General features: G+C 38.5%; 2 protein-coding genes across 4 annotated transcripts; both read right to left on the bottom strand.

Moving 5' to 3' along the window:
- Positions 1–31: 31 nt before the first annotated feature.
- mfsd6l (major facilitator superfamily domain containing 6-like) lies at positions 32–3,535 on the bottom strand. The gene is made up of 2 exons (XM_079457621.1): positions 3,350–3,535; positions 32–2,631 (listed from the first exon to the last, which is right to left on the bottom strand). The coding sequence occupies exon 2, from the start codon at positions 2,606–2,608 to the stop codon at positions 941–943; it is 1,668 nt and encodes a 555-aa protein (XP_079313747.1). The 5' UTR covers positions 2,609–2,631; positions 3,350–3,535; the 3' UTR covers positions 32–940.
- Positions 3,536–4,010: 475 nt separating this feature from the next.
- pik3r6b (phosphoinositide-3-kinase, regulatory subunit 6b) lies at positions 4,011–19,962 on the bottom strand. 3 transcript variants are annotated; one of them, XM_079457619.1, is made up of 21 exons: positions 19,925–19,962; positions 14,229–14,277; positions 13,428–13,498; positions 12,606–12,710; positions 11,790–11,881; positions 11,428–11,496; positions 11,070–11,202; positions 10,771–10,840; positions 10,156–10,339; positions 9,925–10,066; positions 9,766–9,852; positions 9,294–9,675; positions 8,357–8,450; positions 7,807–7,926; positions 7,509–7,619; positions 7,090–7,201; positions 6,943–7,013; positions 5,788–5,878; positions 5,116–5,171; positions 4,903–5,006; positions 4,011–4,491 (listed from the first exon to the last, which is right to left on the bottom strand). In XM_079457619.1, the coding sequence occupies exons 3-21, from the start codon at positions 13,438–13,440 to the stop codon at positions 4,338–4,340; spliced, it is 2,190 nt and encodes a 729-aa protein (XP_079313745.1). In that variant the 5' UTR covers positions 13,441–13,498; positions 14,229–14,277; positions 19,925–19,962; the 3' UTR covers positions 4,011–4,337. The 3 variants fall into 3 exon arrangements, with proteins under 3 accessions (XP_079313745.1, XP_079313746.1, XP_079313744.1); XM_079457620.1 differs by having other exon boundaries at positions 11,070–11,299; positions 19,925–19,951; XM_079457618.1 differs by lacking the exons at positions 14,229–14,277; positions 19,925–19,962 and adding an exon at positions 13,949–14,076.
- Positions 19,963–20,913: the final 951 nt, after the last annotated feature.

Raw genomic sequence — 20,913 nt, 5'->3', positions numbered from 1 at the left:
ATCGATACAAAAGAAGCAAAAGCACCAGAAATAGACTCTCAAAAAGTATTTATTAAAAAAAACCATTCCATAAATAATGCATTTCTGATGGCAAAACTTCAGTGGAAGAATATCTAAACCCATGACTTGAAAAATCCTTCGATTCTTTGATTTTAACACATCAAACCTTTTCAAATCATTTTTTTTAAATAATACACATGTATTTCCTAAATCATTGACATCTTTTAAGAAAATAAATTGTCAGTCACAAACTGAAAAAACTTAAACATAACGTCTAATAAAGCAATGATCCTGTTTCCAATGCCTTCCGCTTCTTTGTGTAATATGATTTTGTTAATTTAAAAAGAATTGTTCTAATGCAATACAATAATAATACAAAAACCTCGATGGCAACTGAGGTTAAATTTGGGATCACAAAGCTTGTGATAGTGTTACACAGGAGTGGTTTATCTCTACACTTGAAGATATTAGAAAAAGTAGCCACTATTTGCTCATGTGATCTGTGGGTTTTTTTGACAACGAGAACATGAGATGTGAAACACACCAGATTACAGCTGTCTTGTGAAACGAGACTTCACACACAAATAATCATCCAGATTGTTGGATTGCAAGTACGCTTGTATTGAAGTGATAATTGCTTCTCACAACATAACATGATCCCAGATAGAGATTTGGTCAGGTATGATGTCATTTAGTTTGGATAACAGTAATCCAGTCACTATTCCTGTAGGCAGGCACATATTAAATCGAATGAATATAACTCCATCTCTGATTGATATTAGAAGAGAACAATAACACGCCCCCTGGAGCAGCCTCAACAACATTACATTAAAACACGGTGGAGCCTTGATGTCATTTCTCTTATTTCTCAAATTTTAATCCGCTCTCTGTAAACATCCAACGTACTCCTGAGGCACTAAGCCAAACACACCTCTGTTGTTTAAGGTTTGTCTATCGTCCATTTGCTATTCTGTCTTGGACCTTCCAAAGCCGTCTCGAGCCAATCTTTCTCCTGCTCCGACTCGGATTCGCTCATCTCGCTCATGTCGGCCAGCAGTCGTGAGTAATTGATCCTGCGCTGCCGTGGAATCTTCCACTTCAGCAGAGTGAGAACCACGCTCCACAAAGCCAGAATTACAGCTGTACCTTGAAACAGAACTTTGACCCCGAACTTTTGCACAACAAACCCCGATGTCAGACTGCCAAGCCCTGCCCCCAGCTCCAGTGACATGGCCTCAAACAGCCTTAACACTGTCTTTTCTGTGCCAGGAGTTGCAACGTCTTCACATTGAGATGCTACAGACCACCACAGTGCGCCGGTGCCAAAGCCGGCAAGTATCTGAGCGGGGATTACCGCCCACGGGGCCCACAGGAAAGAATAATAAAGACACTGCAGGGAAAGACTCAAGACAGCCAGAACTAGTAACCACCCGTGGTACTTCAGAAACCTTGCGAGATGCCCAGCTAGTGGTGTAAAGCCGAGCTGAGTAACGCTTGCGAGGGCCAAAGAGACGCCCATGTGGAACTCCGTGGCATCATGGTCCTGCATTTGCCACAGGAGGAAGTCTGACACGGCCGAGCTTGTCATGCCAGTGAGGACGACAGTGACAGCGCAAAGTAGCGCTTGAGAGTTTCCATGAACCAGTTGTAGGGCTTTAAAGCCACCTCTAGTGGGGCGCTCACGCTTGCGCAGATAAAGTGGCAGAAGGGCAGCTGCAGGTACAGTAAGAAACATGAGCACAGTGTATGAAAAAAACTCTGCCATAGTACCAGTGAGACAATATAAACTAGTTACAAGAATACCAACACCAGCACTGCCAACAGCCGCCCCAAGATGTTTCCAAAACTTAACGCCACTGTGATGGTCAGTAGCGTCAACAAAATCCAAATATTCATAAAGTCCATCATCGGCGGTCCATTCTAACGGAACGGCTGCGAACTCCCAGAATCCCATCACGATGAGAATCAGAAAAAACATCTGATGTTGTACATCCATAACTTTAAGGCTTCCCAGAAACTCAGCTTGTGGATTTTCTTCATGCTGGTGCGAAGACTTCTTCAGAGATCTAACTCCTCTCACTGAACTTGTGGTGTTGGATCTTACAAGCGTTGGAGTATATTCAGTGTTATCTTCATCAGGCCGTTCGGTCATATCAGCTGTACGGTCTGCTGAATAAGCCGTCGCATTGAACTGGGGTGAAATTTGCAGCGTAGTGAATTGAACTCCATCTTGTGTAGGGCTGGCACTTGGCTGACTCGCATTACATCGCCCACTTTCTCCTTTGAGTCCCGCAGATGGGAAGAGCAACAGAATTAAAACCACCAATGCTGAACTGACTAAAGATCCCACAAGGACCGTCCGCTTCTTGTCGTATCGCCTGGTGAGGACATTGGAGATGGGCCGCCACACCAGGGCGAGCAGGTGTTTGGACGCCATGATGAGTCCGGTCATGGTCGGGGTGAGTCCCAGATGTCGGAAGTAGAGGGTGAGGAAGGGAAGTAGACATCCAGAGCCGCAGGAATGGAGAAAGTGAAACGCGGCCGCCAGACGCATGGCCCCCTTCACATTCCACTGCTTGTTCTTCTGCATTGCTCCTTTTTTCAACATGGCTGTGAGGTGGAGTTAAAATCCTGTGGATTTAGAGAAACATGAGGTCAACTTCACCGGTCGAAGCACTTTACAGAGAATTCAAGGCGTACATTTTTATTTTCGTTTTTTCATTATGGTATTTTCATGGTACCATAGAAACACAACGGTGCGCTTGTCTTAAATATTTTATATTTGTTCTGTTTTGTATCATATTGTTTTCTTTATTTCTCTACTGTCATAATATATCAATTTAAAGCTTTCGCTTTGCAACTATGCAAAATTGTGAAAACCACTTTATCTTTTTTTTATTGGAAAGTGTTTTAAACTATGCTGCAGAAGTATTTATCTGATTTTGATGTACAATGTACAGCCTACATGCAGTAGTGTGACTCAACATACATGTGGATTGCCAAGTTACAAAGCACCATATGGAACAAAGTTGTGTTTCCTTAAGCCAAGTGAACTGCATTTTAAAGCAATATGTGCATTATATGTCATCGTGAAACAGAAACGTGACATATTAAGAACACATTTAACATCTAAAGTATAAGAAATCAGTTGTTTTTATGTCAAATAAAGAGACAGAATGCAATATATAAAACGAGACGCTTTGCACGTGTAGCAGCTACATAAAAACATCAATTGAAATCATGCGATCGGCATTAAATGAAAGTTGACAGACTTCAAAACCACAAAGTACGCGACGCGACGTGTGAACCGGATTCGTGCACCTGACATCCATTTAAATGACCTGTTTACCTGAAACGTCTTGAATCCAGAAACACATGGTTTGCTTGACAGGTGATCGTCTCCGAGCTTTATCCTCGATCCATATCCATAACGTATCCAGGTGAAGTTTACAAGCTTACTTTCTTTTCGCTTACAGCTAATGGCCGACGTGTAAACTTTGTGAAGCGTCTGATTCACAACCTTTCAGTGACCTCTTGCGGTCACACGCCGAAGCTGCGTTTTATATGGCTGCAAGCGTAGACTCACGCGCCGCTGCGCAGACTGACCGGTGCGTGACATCACATTAACGGGAGAGCAGAATCAGCGGTTTCTTTTGGCTGTCCTAAAATCTCTCTCGCGATACTTCACGCAGAACGGTCTGCCCTGCCCAGTATTAACGTTAACTTTACATTTAAGCATTTAACAAACTCTCTTTTAGTCCAAAGCAACAATATATCACACAAAGTACATCTTTGACCTCATCACATCAGTATTACTGCGTCAAACACTTGATTTTTTTCCTGTGAACAATATATTATCACAGCATTCATTAACCTAAACAATTATAATGGTAGGTTTGTACATACAAATGTTATTGTTAATTCATTTAAGTCCATTGTGGATCAACTAATGTTAACAACCTTTTAGTTACATTTTGAACTGTCATACGAATAATAAAGCAATGACAGTTCATAATAGATAACAAACCCCTTTAATCAACTGCAAGTGTCAAATAAAAATCTTCGTCCAAAGTGTTATATTACATTTTTATGAATCATACGATTTCTACAACATATACATTTGTCAAAAAGGTACGAAAGTAGTGTGAACATAAGATTTTGGATCGTGCATGTGCACAAAATGAAACAATTCACAGCTCACAGTAATTCCTTCACACACATTCGGTATATGTACACGTTAACAGGAAACTGCGTTTACGAAACCACAAGATATACAAAAACAATAAAAGGCCTTCAAGAGGTATCTCAGTGTAAATGTCACAAGTGTTTTTGTGTCGTCATTGGTTCGTCCCACAGAAGGTGTTGATTGGCAGCGTGAGGGTCCTGTTCAAATATTTGATCAACGGTAGGCTTCCTTCTCCTGAACCGTACTTGGATTTCGTACTGGGCTGAGGACAGTATCCAGGGTCCAAGCATGGAGAAACCTCAATGCTGTGGGCAAAAAGACAAAAGAAATCAGTGCTTTGGAAAATGCATGCATCGGCGAATCTTCTGAAGGAAACGTGCATGATGCTGGATTTGCAAAACCCGCTTCGTCGCAGCACGAGCGTTGTGAATGTTTTGGTGATGTTGCTACAGGGTTGGTAAGGGCCTTCCTCTAACTCTGCCCAACATATTGCCTGGTTCCTCCTTCAGTGTGTGTATATGGTTTTTTACTTCTTCAAAAGATCATTTAGAGGTATGAATCATGTTTGTTTCATTCATACGTTTGTTCAAAATCCTACAGTAGGCCTGAGCAATAAAAAAGCGATCCTTTGCTTTGCTTTTAATAAAAAGTCCATGATAGAAATACAAAAAAGCACTGAGGTGTGTCATGTGTGTTTACACATTCCGTTTGTTTACCTCTGGACATCTTTGAAGGTTCTACGAGGATCTTTATCCAAACATAAGGAGAATGTCTTGTTCTCCAGAACTCTGATATTCACGCTCACAGCTCGGATCACAGCCTAAATAAAAATAATCGTTCACAACAGTATTTTAACTAAAATATTAGACGAGCATTGTTTTTGCACGGCAAATCACTTTTTAATAGAGGTATCTTATCGATCCACTTACTGCACTTGTCCTTGTGGGGTTCACGTCTTGAAAACTTAGGTTGACACTATGAGAACCTGTTAAAAACAGTAGCGCATTATAAACAAGAACACCCACATAGCTTTCTTTTCCTTATCTGAAATATGTATCATCAGACATCTGAAATGTGTATTATCAGATAGTTGTTAGTGAGAGGACACAGTGAGGCCGCAGAAAATATTTGAACGCGTAGCATTTCTTTTCAAGAAAGAAAGCATATTGTTTAGGAAAGCAAAGCTTTAAACAAAACGTTCGTTGGATTTGAAATAATAATCAGGTCAAAGTATATGAACACTGGTTCTGATTTTCAAAGGTAGAACATAGTTCATGTGTGAGCTGTATACAGAAAATGATGTCATACATCTACCCAAAAATCACTTTAACCCTTGTTAGTTCAAAGTAAGTAATGCTACTGTTTCTCAGATCATCTTGTGCTCTAGTATGCCTTTCGGTTTCATATTCAATATGATCCACACATTTAACAATGACTTAAGCATCCAAATACATGAACGGAAAACAAGTACACTTGTTTTCACCCCCAAAAAGCAACAAGCATTCCTTTTTAACCTTATGATTATTAAGAATTCATTATTCACGGAACTGTACATAAACATAACAAAACCAAAACAAAGCTGATTTAAATATGTGACTTACTTTTTGCTCTGCAGGAAGGTATGACCGTAACCAACATTCCACATGTGGTTAAAGTCATTCTACTCCCCTGTTCTCTGTCACTTATTGAGGCCTAGGGGATACAAAATCAATAAATCATAATCAAATTGCACGGTGCATTTATTGTTAGCTTGTCCTACTGAAATGCATCGTTTTAAAAGTAATTTGAAATGTTTTATATGTATAAATTGCTTTGTTCGGTTGAACACAAAAAAGGATATTTGGAAGAATGTGACTACTAGTCAATGATTTCCCGGAACTGTCAGTTGCTAACATTCTTGCAAATATCTATCCTTTTTGTTCAACCGAACAAATAAATCTAACAGGTTTGGAACAACTTGAGGGTGAGTAAATCATGACAGATTTTTGGGTTTACTATCCCTTTAATCCAGACATCACGTATGTGGAATTTCGTATACCGTTTTCAGGTCCAAACGCAATGTCAGATGCTATAGGCAAACAACAAAAAATGCTGATATGCACAGATGGTTTGCTGTAAAACTACCAAAAATAACCACTTTCCAAACCATAAAGAAATCCCAGATGTCCAGATATCAGTATATTTTGATGTTGACGTTTCATGTTAATGTGTAATACGAATAAAAAGTGTTCATAACAGCTGTTTAAAAAGTCATCTCACTTGAAACTAGTGGAGTTTTGGCCCCGGAAACGTCATTCCTTACGTCATGACTCAAAAAGCGCATAATAAAACAATCACAATATTTGCAAAACAGTTAAAGGGCCAGTGTATGAAATTGAGCGGCATCTAGCGGTGAGGTTGGAAATTGCGACCCTTTAGAAGCACCATGGCGGCTGACACAGGACTAAGATGTCGTCACATAGATATCATATTTACGAAACGTGTTCTGTAGAGCAGTTTGTCCATTTAGGGCTACTGTAGAAACAAAATGGCGAAGTCCATGTAAGGGGACCCGCGGTGTATGTAGAAAGAAATAGCTCAATCTAAGGTAAAAATAACATACCGCTTTATTATGTGAGGTCTTTATACAACTCTGAAGACATATGTATATTACATTGCATTTCGGTCAATAGATCCTCCAAAAAACAACACACTGTACCTTTAACTGTTAAAAGGAGATTGAATACAATAGCAAATAATATTGAGAGAATGCTCACCTTCCTATAGTTAATCGACACTTCTGCACCATACAGTTCTTGTGAGCTATGCTTTTTGTACCGCACTGAACCTACAGGGGAGAAGTTATTTGAAAATGATCAGTAAAGAGCATTTAACAAACACTCTTAACTCAAAATCACACACACCTTTAATCGTGTCTTTGAACGTGGCTTTGATACGTTTGATTTCTGGAAAGTCTACTTGGAGCTGAGACAAAAAAACTTCCTCCACTGAGGTGGTGAGGTTGGAGAAAACCATCTAGACGTGACAAATATCAGCATTCAGCTGCATTCATTATCATGGAAAATACTCACAATGGAAAAAGCTTTTTTACACCCATAAAGGGACAGTTCACTGAAAAACTATCACATGATATCACTTATGACACATGAGTCATGTCCATGATTTTACTTCCTCTTTCACCTTCATTGACCAACATGAGGAGAAAACTATGCAAACAGTTTTATTTTGATGAAACATTTCTCTAACACAACACACAGCAAAACAGTGGCTTATAATTTACATGAATGATTATGTAGAGAGAAAGTGAATGATTCAATCGAACCTTGACACAGTAGATGGGGAGATGCACCGGCTGCTGACTCACACGTGTGTAGTAAGAGATGATGTCTAACAGAAATGAGTTTGGGTCCGAAGATTCTCCCTGGCTTGACTGCTACAATCACAACATTTAATTGTGTAAACTGTGTCCTTTGTCATCACCACAGAATCAAAAACTTAACTTGACGGACAAACCACCAGCAAAAGATGAAACGCAAAACAGTTTATAATCTAAGTAAAGTAGAAATGCAGAGACAAATCTAGATTCATGATTATAAACTCTTCAGGGAACTCATAATTACCATTTGGGCGAGTTTGGGAATCATGGCTCCTAAACCATTGATGTTGCAGTCAAACCAGGGATCTACACTTCCCAAGTACCCTGCTAGTGTCAGCATATCCTCACTCCCTGACAGAAATTCCTAAAAAAGACACACATTATAGAGAGACTTTATTGAGATGTCATTGTTATTACTGAATTAAATGAAACGCATTTATTCTTAATGTATAGCACTGAATACAGCAAATTAGAAGTGATGCTCCGTTTGCTCAAAAACAAACACAATGATAAGATAATAATACAGATCAAGAAGTAAAACCTAAAATGATGCATGACAAACCACTTTACATAAATGTTTTCATTTAAGGTAAGCTATGTTCACCAAAGCGATATTTTAGATTTCAGTATTTTTCAGCTTTTTTCAGTTCAAAGGTTATAGTCTGTTTGTGTCATACCTAACGCTGTTTTATCTTAAAACATCAAGAAAAATCACGTGACCCTCATGTGACGGAAACAAATCTAAAAAAAAATCATTCAAGATTATATCTTACAGAAAAAAAGCTGGATTCTACCTGGGCATGAGAAGGCGGCTGGTTAGTAACTGGAATATAATATATTTCCTGGTTCACTCTCTTTGTCAATAGAAGATGTCGTGCTTCCCTTTTCCTGCCCATAAACAATCATAAAAACAATCGATTTACAAGCATTTCTTATAATGTGTTATTTGTTGCTGTAATGAACAAAATAGACAAATGACATGACGTCCAGACAAAGCAAGGTTTCTTAAAAGTTGTCTTATTTGTATGAATTCGTACGATGTAAATTGTGCGAAATGTACGGTTATTAGAAAAAAAGAATGAAGCCCCTCCCCTACACGTAATGCTACTGAAGCAAAAGCAGATTGTACTGAAACTAATAAATTAAGCGCGTCACCTTAATAATAGCCGTGATAAGTGTTTACAATACACATAATATAATATATACACAAACGTTAACCTCCTCGAAACGACCTTTCTTCACCACTGGTCACCAGGAATGGTGCGAGGGCGGGACTTCAATGATTGACAGATTGCAACTGGCGTTCAAATCTTTCACCTTTTAACAATCCAATCAGTTCTCGGTGGATTCAAAATAAACCCGACATTATTTTCTCATTTCAGAAGTCGATTAATTTGGGTATACGTCACGATACGGAAAAAAGACAATCGTTACTTCTGTTTCATGTCGACTTTAAACTAAGAGCCACAATGGTTACAAACTCACTTTTGAGAGAATACACAAAAGAAACAAAAACAAAGTTTAATTCGATTGATTATGTCCGTAGTATTCGCGTTATTTAATATTGTTAACAGCGTAATAATTTCGCTAACATGAATTTTGTTGGCCACGATGACCAAGGCATTAAAAAAATCTGACGTACAATCCTAATATAAATGACTTCATATGAATAAGACACTTTGAAAATTTGTTACCAACCACAATGTGATTAAAACTACGACGACATCTTACCGTATAGTGTGAAGGGTCTTGGCCAGCCGCCCCAGTGTTCTGTCATCCCCCATTACGACGATACGAGCTGTGAGGTTCCTCTCCTCTTTAGTAAGACTGTATCCTCCATTTCCTTTAATGGCCTCCATCATAAGTGTCAGTCTGGTCCCGGCTTTAGGCCACCTCACACACGGCCTCCGGCAGAAAGAGCTGCTGTGTTCTTCTGCCCCTCCATGAGACTCCAGCATTAGAGAAGAAATCTCACTGATCGGCATATCTCCTTCAATGCCGCTGTCCGTGGATACTGTCGACACCACTGAATCGCGCCTCAAGTCGTCCCTATCCAGATAGGTGGAGTTTCGTTCCGAGGAAACCATTAGTGCAAAATTAACCAGCTCATTCCCTGGTCGACAGAAAAAAATGTGCACGAATGAATAATTTATAAACATCTGGAACACGAATGCTTACTACAGTAAATACGATTTTGGCTCACATATGTCATCCTCTTTGTTCCAGACATGAAAGCTGACCTCAGGATTCGGCAGGTGAGTTTCGGCTTGTGACGCTGGATGTGACGGATCTAAAGGTGACGTGGAAAAACATGTTATGTGTTTGATGTTTTACTGCTTAAGAGTAGTGAGGATGTGTCTACCTTTCGCAGCTTTCAGAATATCCCGGTAGATCTCCTGTAATCTTGTTTTGTACCGATTGTCTTCAGCAGCCCCGTCTTCTACTCTCTGCTCAACGATGGCGACGACATCTTGGAAATGCAGCTCCACGTCTTCACCCAAATGCTGAACAGAACAAAACAAAGACCATTTTCACTTTTTTCAAAGTATAAGTTTTTAGATTAGAAATAGTAGAGGTTTAAAGGCACACAAACCTCCAGAGCTTGTGCGAGCGAGTTCACGTTGCACTGCTTTCCTATTCCAGCCGTCAATGTGTGTAACACAACCTTGCGTTTGTAAACCATTGCATCTCCACCTTGGTCCGAACCCTCCACATCAGCTTTCAGGGCGTTCACCAGAGACGGTGGAAAGATGGCAGGGTCCACAAATACAAACACCCTGAAAATAATCAAGAGGAAAATATCAGAGATCCAAAGACAGAACGTCAGAAACAGCTGCAAATGTATTCTCTAAACTGGAAAGACTTAAGACTAAAAACGATTCATTATGCACAGATGCTTGAACCTGGACCTTTAGATATGACATTGGTATGATGTCAACGGGAGTCGTGGTTTTATATAAAAAAGCAACATTTTCAAGAAGTTTATCGAGAAGCAAACAAAGCCACAAAACCACAGATGAGTCAGATAGTTTGACTCACTGATAAATATGGGCGGAACTGAAATATTTGTTCACAGTTCGGGAAATGAACGAAAAAGTCTGTCAATTTCCAAAAATAAAGAAAGAAAAAGACTAATAAATGAAGGACTGGAGGTGGGGACTGGGGACACAAACAAAAAAAGAGAAGACATAAATAAATGTCTTTATACTTCTCATGTAGTTGATAGAGGTCATTACGTAGGTTGTGTTCAGAAATGACCCTCCTCTGGTACATCAGTCCTGAAAAACCGTGAAACACATCTTAGAATATCCATACAACACCACTTCCAATGCCCATTACCCATAATTCTCAGCATCCTCCCCTTGCATTTGAATGACATGGGGGCAAATAAATAATGACTGAATCTTAATTTTTGGGTGAACTACCCCTTTAAGCATTATGTCACACTATACAGCTCCTGGAAATAATGATATTGCTTTGATTGTTTAGATATTTCTGTAACATTACCTGGTGTTGTCTGTTCCATTTTTATCTGCCTCGCATAGTGCAGAGCAATTGCACAGTAGGGCAAAGGTAACGTAACTAAACTTTTCAGGCACACATGAATCCTGTGATAGATGTCTTCTGGAATAAAAGCAGACTGCAAACAAGAGGACAACCAAATGAGCAACATACTCACACAGCCGACAAACGTTCCAATCATTTTGATTTCCAGTAAAGATACGAGGAATCGCTTCCTAAAACAACAAGTGTGCCGGGAACCCGCTTATTGTACAAATGAATTCCGTATCGCCGACTGGAAAAAGTTACAAAATCAACAGAGCAATCACAGATTGTGCGGAAAACGTGAAGTCAGAAATCTGACCTGTAGGATTATGTAGATCAGCGTGTGAAGTAAAGGAATGATGCGAATCTTGGAATCAATCCTCTCTGCCTGGAACACAATGAAGAACGAGGAATATTAAACGGTTCCTGTCTCACATCGAAACTCACTGCCATTCAGATTTTATTGGGACGTCTGTGTGCATGTGCTGCCCAGAAACGACTAAGAGGAGAAATAAAAATGTCACCTCTGAAGGAACCGGTCGATGTAAAGCCAAGTTTTCCGCACAACTACTTCTCAAAACGGCATATCGATGAACGTTTATCATTCATCGTATTGATCGCACGTTGGCTTTTATGCGCAAGACCCAAGGGTCACAATATCTATGACTTTGAGCAACCAACCTTTTCCAGCTCTTTGATCAAAACCTTCACTAGGGGCACACTAACAGATGGACATCTCTCCACTCTGTTATGGAGCGTCCATCTCAGCATACCTACACAAAATAAATGACATCACTTACATATGTGTGTTTCGAGAGCCTGCACAAAATGAGATCATTTATGCATGTGGAGAATGAAAAGAACAGATCATCCAAAAATAAGAGCTAGCGGAGATAAATATAATCTACAGCAGCGTAAACAATCAAGAGACCATTGCAAAGACCATTCTCGCTTTTTCTGAATTGACTGTTTATTGGTATGTGTTTAGGTAAAATGAATGTTGAACTACTAACAATATTTCTCCCAAATTGCAAACAAAAATATTACTTCTATTTGCATTTATTTGCAGAAAATACAAACTGTACCGGAGAAATAGGTGAAAATAAGACCTCAAATACATATATTCACTTTCATGTGTTTAGGAAAAGTGCAAAAATGATTTTTCTTATGTGATAACCTGGGTTTCTATCACAGTTTGCATGTGTCTTGTCATGCTGTCAGTCTTCCACATAGCTGTTGGATGACTTTATTTCACTTCTGAGGTTTGATTTTGGTAAAATTCAACAGACACTGGACTGAGATGGCCACAATACATCTAAAAATGCTATTTGAAATGGTCTCAAAATGTTTTCTGCCGCTGTGAAAATGCTAGGTTGGGTCGTTTCCTTATTATACCCAACCATTGAAACAACCAGCATTTTTATGTGTTGACAGTGTTACTTTGAATATCAAATATATTATATTATATTTGAATGTATATGAGGTGTACGGTGATACCTTTATTGCTGGCTGATCCGGCCTGAGGCTGACAGTCCAGTTCTCTGAGGATCGAATGGACATTGTGATAGAGACTAGACTCCACAACTGAAGAAACGCCACCGACTGCAACAACACAGTTTGAACAACCAATTCAATCAACATTTAACATAAAAGTATTACAACTTTAATGATCATTTAGCCAGAACACATACTAGTAGACTGAAAGGTAGCAGCCCCAAAATATATATGGTCCCTTTTGGAAACCTAAAAGGATAGTTTACCTGAAAATTCTCATTTTTTAATGTTTTAAAAACATTTATTCACCCTCATGTTGTTTAAAACAAGTATATGACTCGTTTTTTTGTGGAATACAAAAAAAGATATTCCGAGAAATGTGGTTTTGTGTCGATACAATGGAACTCAATCAGGGCCAATGCTATATGGTTAGCAACATTCCTCAAAATATATTTTTGTGTGTTCTGTGGAAGAAAGAAACTCAAAAAGCTGTGTAAGGACATCCTTTTTTTCTAAATACTTTTAGTTTTTTGGGTGTACTAGGCCTTTAAGCCATACCTGAAATGTACAAACTATTTGTCAATAGATACTATCAAAGTGTACATCAAAGTGTAACTTGGTTTGCTATATAAAGGTATAACAAATTTACAAATAATACAAATCATTAATAAACTTTCAAGTGTGTCTTTTTGGGACTACTGTGCAAAATATTAGTTACATAAGACACTCCGGCATACACTTTTATAGTATACGGTATATTACAGGAGGCAAATAAACGCTAGAAATACAATAAAGTAGGTAAGCATATAAAAACTAGTACTGTACATGTTTCATCCATGGCGGTGTTTACAGTTCATTCATGACGTGCGAGAGTCAGTAAGAAAGCTCCTTCATCTCTGCGGGGACAAAAATAAAACGTTCACCACACGAACAGCCAAACCTGATTTAGCAATGAACTCGACCATGTCTTTTCTTGTGTTTCTAGCATGTTAATTTGATACATCCATAAACGGAAAGCAAAAACGGATGCAGAAAAGCCCTTCAGTTCTGTTCACAGGAAACTGTATTGAAAAGGGTGAGAACCCCAGCAACTGCAATGCTTAGAAAGTTTCATATTTCTCATAAATCATGTGTACAAACGTAAAACATTCTCGCTCCATAAAGAAACATACGTTAAATGAGGTAACCATGAATTATAAAACATCATTTCAATAGCAAGACTCCCATACACTGAGTTGATAGATGGAAGCACATGACTACCAAAAGAATAAGTCGATTTTGATTACGTGTACGATTATATTTCATCTATAAGGCATGAACATACATTATGCATTATACACACTTACCCTCTATGAATAAAAACGTTCTCATAATCTGTTCCTAGTCCTTAAGCGAGAACAAACGTCTGTGCTTCACAAGGAAGTCTCTACTTTGTCAAATCGTCTGTTTTTGCATATGTGAACCGCCTGCCTACAATAAAAGGAGGAACTACTGCCGAGATGCACAAAAGCTTGCCACGCACATGCTCATAAAGAGAGCACAGACATGACCCAGCCGTTTCCTGCACTCACTATGTGTGGCTAAATCAAGCTGTGTATTTTTAGTCTACAATGTGTTAAGTCTTACCAAAGTGCACATCCAACTTCAAAGCGTGAATCCTTTGCAGGTCTAACAACTATGTAAAGAAAAAAGTTTAGAAACACATTACATTGATTATCACATGTTGCATTTGATGACCTGATGCTAACATGTCTTACAAAAGAACATGACAGCTTTACACATTTTATGTTGACATTAAGCACCACCCTTTGCTTGAAACAGCGTTCGACATAAACAGAATAGAAACACTGTACAGAAGAGGTAAAATTCTAAGTAATAATCAGACTATATGGCATCACAAAAATGTATGAAGATACCGTAGAACAAATAATCCAGAAGGACGCATTCTGAATTTTGGGAACTTTTGTAGACATTTTTCTACACATCCATCTCAGTTTTAATGAAACCAAATACATCATGAGACATGGCGTCTAAAATGCACTTTAAAAAGGCAGCGTTGACTCAACAATGGGTTTAGTAAGGGATAATGTACAGACAGCCGGTTGTTATCGTAGAAATAAGGCTCGGCAGTGTGATCAGGACCTGATGTGAGGCGGAGGGTCTTGAATCACACTTATTTCTCGATTATTGCCCGCTGCTTGTACATTATCACGCTTATCACGTGGCTACATGCAACATTAGAAAAAACTGGACATGAAATGTGTATTCGAAATATTTTTTAGCAAATATTTACCGAATGCAGACCTTCCACGAGGAAAAGCCATTTACTTTCAGTTTTTGCTTTCAACTCAGCAATTTAGAACCTTACGGTTGGGTTTGCCTCTTTTTGAAGAGTTAAAAGAAACTACATTTAACCGCATTTATAGAAACCCGATTGGACAATGACATAGCAGTTGAGCTTGAGGTTAGTATCGCAGTCTAAATTCAAAATATCGGAGACAAGTTTAGTGGAGAAAGGTTTAACTCAGTTTCTGTCACGGATGTAATGGGGGGGGGGGGGGGGGGGGGAGAACCCAAGTGCAGGCAGCGAGGATGAATGAACAAGACTTTAATAACTGACACTAAACAAAAGACCCACAATGGGGTGGCAGTAAATAAACACTAACAAGCAAACAAAACACATCCCACGTGGGGGATCAAAAAGGAACTAGACTTATACAAAACCAACGGGAACAAAATTAATTAAATCCACAGGAACACACTCGACAGGGTAATCCAAAGACAGAACAAAACTAGGACGACACGCAAGGCTACAAGGCATAACATACAAGGTAATAAATATTTACAACAGGATAAATGCACGACAGTCAAGGAAACTATAACAGGGACCTTGAAACAAAGAATGAGCACAAGAGCACAATAGACATGAGGGCATTAAATAGGTAGACTAACAAAGGAGATAACACTGGGCAGGTTTGGATAAAAAGACACAAGTGGAAAGCAATACTAGGAACGAGAGGGGTGGGGCCAAAAGACGAGACTGGAGAGAATGCGTATTATGTCCTGATTGACAATAATATGTTTCTCTCCACACAAAACACGGCACTTCTGCCACTAGACCAAAAAACCAAGAAAAAAAAGAGGACAGAACCATGACAGTTTCCTTTGCTTGTTATCAGAAATAATCTAAAAGCACTATATTGTTTGCGAATGTGTAGGGTAGTCCACAAACGTGTTAATGCTTTAACTTTGTTTATGGGACGACGTAAAAATCCTTCAGCAGAGCGAAGACATGTTGGATCATTATCTGGTATCATGCTTGCTTCACTGGCCTATGGCTCCAAATAAAGCTCCTAGTTACAAATATGGTAGAACAATAACTTCGACTACAAAAGGTTCTTTACCATTGAAAATTTTAACGCCACCTTCTCGGAAACGCTAGACACAGGTGCTCCTCTGCGCTTAAAGAAGATTAAAAATGACAGCCCGACACCGTGGTATAATGAACAAACTCAGGCTCTAAAGAAAGCGGCATGGAAAATGAAGCACAACTTTAAGAAAACTAAATTAGAGGTATTTCGTACAGCATGGAAGGATAGTATTCGAAAATACAGGAAAGTCCTAAAAACGTCTAGATCCGCCTACTTTTCATCACTGAAAACCAGCACAACCCTAGGTTTTTATTTAACACAGTGGCTAAATTAACCAAAAAATATATCGTCAGCGACTTCTGATTCTGTATACCAGCATAGCAGTGATGAATTTATGAACTATTTTACAAATAAAATCCAAGATATTAGAGAAAACATTATAACCAGAAGTGAAACCCGCTGAACAAACGCCTAACTACAGCGCCCCTAAGGAGAAATTGCTATTATTATCTACCATAGATCACGATGAACTATCTAAAATCATTCGATCATCTAAATCAACTACATGCATGCTAGACCCTATACCTACAAATCTACTGAAAGAGATGCTCCCAGAAATTATAGATCCTCTTCTTAGCATTATTAACTCATCTCTGACACTAGGACATGTGCCTAAAGCATATAAGGTGGCTGTTATAAGGCCCCTTGTCAAAAAAAACCATCTGGACCCTGGAGAACTAGTTAACTACAGACCTTTTTCGAATCTAAATTTCATATCTAAAGTTCTGGAAAAAGTAGTCTCAACTCAATTATGTTCCTTCCTCCAAAGGAATGGCATCAATGAAGATTTCCAGTTTGGATTTAGAGCACATCACAGTACAGAGACTGCTTTGATCAGAGTATCAAATGATCTGCTTATTGGTGCTGCTAGATCTTAGTGCTGCATTCAACACCATTGACCACAGCACACTCCTACATAGACTATAAAATTATGTTGGTATTAAAGAAATGGCTTTGAAATGGCTTAAATCTAATTTATGCGACCGTTTTCAATATGTAGCAATAAACAATAAGGTATCTCGCAAATACCACAGGGCTCAGTCTTATGGCCTATGCTCTTCGCATTGTACATTTTACCTCTAAGAGATATAATAAAGCAACATGGAGTTAGCTTTCACTGTTATGCTGATGATACGCAACTTTATATATCCTCGAAGCCTCATGAAACACAGCAATTCCATCGAATAGTGGAATGCATAGTCCATATAAAAAAGTGGATGAGTAACAATTTCTTATTACTGAACTCAGACAAAACTGAAGTGTTACTTATTGGACCGAAAACCGCCCTACATAACAACCAAGAATACTGCATAACTGTAATGCACTATTAGGTGGTTGCCCTTGCAGGCCTATTACAAAAACTCCAACTGGTCCAAAATGTGGCAGCTCGAGTTCTTAAACGTACAAAAAAGTTTGAGCATATTAGCCCGGTTCTGTCAACCTTGCACTGGTTACCTATAAAGCATCGCATTAACTTAAAAATCTTGCTGATTGCCTATAAAGCCCGGCATGGTTTAGCTTCTCAATACTTGAGTGAACTTCACTCAAATTACAGTCCTCCACGTGCAATTTCGCTCTCAGGCGTCCGGTCAGTTGGTAATACCTAGAATTTCAAAATAAAGTGCAGGCGGCAGATCCTTTTCCTATCAAGCGCCTAAACTTTGGAACAGTCTTCCCTGCAATGTCCAGGAGGCAGACACACTCTGTCAGTTTAAATCTAGATTAAAGACACATCTTTTAATCTTGCACACACTACACTATCATAATATAAATCCTCTGAGGGTTTAGGCTGAATTAGTTAGATCAACCGGAACCAGGAACACTTCCAATAACAACTGATGCATTTGTTGCATCAAAGAGTGCAGAACAGTACTCTACTCTCAGCCAGTCTTGTCTCATTGTTCCAAGGTTACTAGAGCTGACAAATGCTGTGATGATAGAGCTGGACAAAGGACATGGTGACTCTACAAAATTATTAATGATCATCTTAAATCTACTTATTTTTATTTTATCTTGTTGTGCAAGCACTGTCGAGCTTGTGCAGAGGCTGCAGTTTTTACCAGAGGGGAACTGGAATCCCCTGGTTAGGCCTGGTTTCCCTCTGAGGTTTTTTTTGTCCTCCAATGGAGTTTTGGGTTCCTCGCCACCGTTTGCATATTGTTTTGCACTGTTTGCCTGGCCGGGGGGGGGCTGCTAGAATTTGATAGTCTTATTTAATTAACTCTGCATATAGGAATGTATAGTGTGTCTGATATTTGACCTGTGTTTTGACTTGCATAACCTTATATGTTTTGCTTATAGTCAATGTTTTCTTGTACAGGTGCTTTGTAACAATGAAAATTGTCAAAAGCGCTATATAAATAAAGCTGACTTGACTTGACTATGCTTTAAAACCGTCTGTAGCACCATTTTTATTTCCTCAAAGAACAGTTAACTCAAATTTTCTTTCAAGAACCATTTCTACACCAGAGAATGTAAGGTTATTTAAACCCAGCATTGGGTCAAAAATTGACAATCCAGTTAACAACCAAATTAACCCATGCTGGGTTATTTCAACTGAATTGGCTGGGTTGTTTTAACCCATTGTTGAACCAAATATAAATATTTCCTAGGTTAATTTAACCCAACGGTTGGATTTGTCCATTTCTGACCCATTGATGGGTTGAAATAACCCAACATTTTTTAGAGTGTTCAAAGAACCTTGCTTGAATCAGAAATTACATTTTGAGGGCAGAACAAATCTATTTTTTTTAACTTTTTTACATATTACATATATCAACAATTCTGACTTCCTTATTAATAAATTTAAATTCCCTCTCCCAATGGTTTCATACCCAACACATTGCTACAAAATGGTGGAACAATCATCCAAATGCTGTCCAGTCAACCACATCTCTCACCACATCCAAATAACAAGTTAAAACACATATTTTCCATGAATACTTGAAAGAGAAAGGTTGACACTTCTCTTAAAAAAAACAGTCTCTCTCTCTCTCTCTATAACTCACTCTCTCTATCTCAACATGTATTGTTTTGGCTTTGTGAAAAGTATTGGTATTGCACTTATTGTATTATTGCCTCCTTTATATTACAAATCGCTTTATTGTTTCCTAATTCCTTTGTAAGTTCCTTTAGATAAAATAGTCTGCTAAATGCTTAAATGTACAAAATAATTGGTTTACACAGAGTCTGTGGAATTAGCATTCACCAGGTTTATCACAAGAGCAGGCAACAGCAAAGCATGCTCTCCCAGCTCTGTTTCATGAAGCCTATACTGTATGTTTGTTTAGAACGAATGACTGCACCAAAGAGAGAGACATAGCTGCAATTATAATTTGCATATTTTTGCATTACCCAAAACAATTGACTGTAAACCTAACATTTAGGGGGAAAGACATTATCTGGGGAAGTTCTGTGGAAAAAGGCTTGTGCTTCACACTGCCGTTATTTTGTTTATCCTGTTCACCTGCAAAACCTTGCCAATATACACTTGTATAAAATGAAGGTGCTTCAGGATGCCACAGAAGAACCATTTATGAACCTTTCTTTATGAAGTTGAAAAAGATTCTTTAGACTATAAAAAGCTAAGAAAACTTTTAAATAAACTTTTGACTAGTTCTTTGGGCATCCAAACATGATTCCGTGTGTATATACTGTAAATATATACTATAAAAAAGATACATATTTTATCATAAATTGCTGCTACTGTTCATACATTTACCTTTAGTCATTTAGCTGACACATTTACCCAAAGCGACTAACAAATGAGGTAAACAATGGAAGCAATTGGAACAACAAGGACAACAAAATGCATAAGTGCAATAATACTTGGTGGACATTAACTCTCAATAATATACAGTATAATGCATCAGATTAAAAAACCTTTCTTACCTTGTCTAATGCAGATGCATCTGGTGTAAATTCGTTCTATGTAAACTAAGTCAAAGGTATAGATGAAGTTTGCTTGTGTAGCCCCGCCCACACCACGCCCACTTTTCACTGTACTGTATATGACTGCATTGCTGAGGCCATTCTACAACAACTAACAACAAAGCCACCATATTACTTTTCACAACCAGGATGTCAAAAAATAAATGTGCTGCATATTTATATCAACCACCTTAAAAAGCTGTGATGTTTCTGTCCCTCGGTTAAGTAAAAATAAGGTACAAATGTACGCTGGCAAAACATACTGATATCACAAGAGCAACTCACTCGCACGCTACATGACCAACTACACGTGTGGAAAAAGTTCACTTTGTAAGGCTTTACAGGAAGATGTGACATATAAAGAAGGTTAACGGATGGGAAATGTTGGTGTGACGTGGGTTTATTAATATGGCGGTACGTTGGGTATATTGTCATGTCTAGTTCTTTTTTTAGATGGCTTCTGTGATCTTTTGTGGGTTTGATCAGGTATCCTGTGTCAGCTGCACGTGTAAGATTGACTGTTTTGTTTGTAAGACCTAATCTGTACTTTTTGTATTTTTTAAGGCCGTCACAATTATTAAATAATTGTCTCATCGCAATTTTTTCAGATAGACTCAAATATTGTGAATCCCTTGAGAACAAGGGTGATCTGCGGCATCTGCTGCATTTTACATCCGACGTCTTTGATCTGGGCTCACTGTTACATTCAAATGACATTTCTCCATCATTTGAGTTGTATTAGCTTTGTGTTTTTTTGTTGATTTGTTTTGCAAGACCCTCATATCTAGTTTTAGTGCTCAAGACTCAAGTGTGCTCAGTTAAGGTCCTTCGACAGGAAATTATATACGTTATTATCAACATTTTCACAATTTTAAGCATATATTTTCTTCATTGAATAAATTAATTGTCATTAGTTATATTGTCAAAGCCTTAAAACAGACAAATCATTA

Source organism: Barbatula barbatula, assembly GCF_947034865.1.
Source record: "Barbatula barbatula genome assembly, chromosome: 5".
NCBI lineage: Eukaryota > Metazoa > Chordata > Actinopteri > Cypriniformes > Nemacheilidae > Barbatula > Barbatula barbatula.
Note: the sequence above shows the minus strand (reverse complement) of the source record. Positions and strands in the feature narration are given on the sequence as shown.

Excerpts from the sequence above, each read along its gene's own strand:
- mfsd6l (XM_079457621.1), bottom strand. The coding sequence starts at position 2,608 with ATGTTGAAAAAAGGAGCAATGCAGAAGAACAAGCAGTGGAATGTGAAG.
- pik3r6b (XM_079457619.1), bottom strand. Across the intron at positions 7,620-7,806 it reads TTCCCAAACTCGCCCAAATG|CAGTCAAGCCAGGGAGAATC; the intron begins GTAATTATGAGT and ends TTGTGATTGTAG. Across the intron at positions 5,879-6,942 it reads TGTCGATTAACTATAGGAAG|GCCTCAATAAGTGACAGAGA; the intron begins GTGAGCATTCTC and ends TGTATCCCCTAG.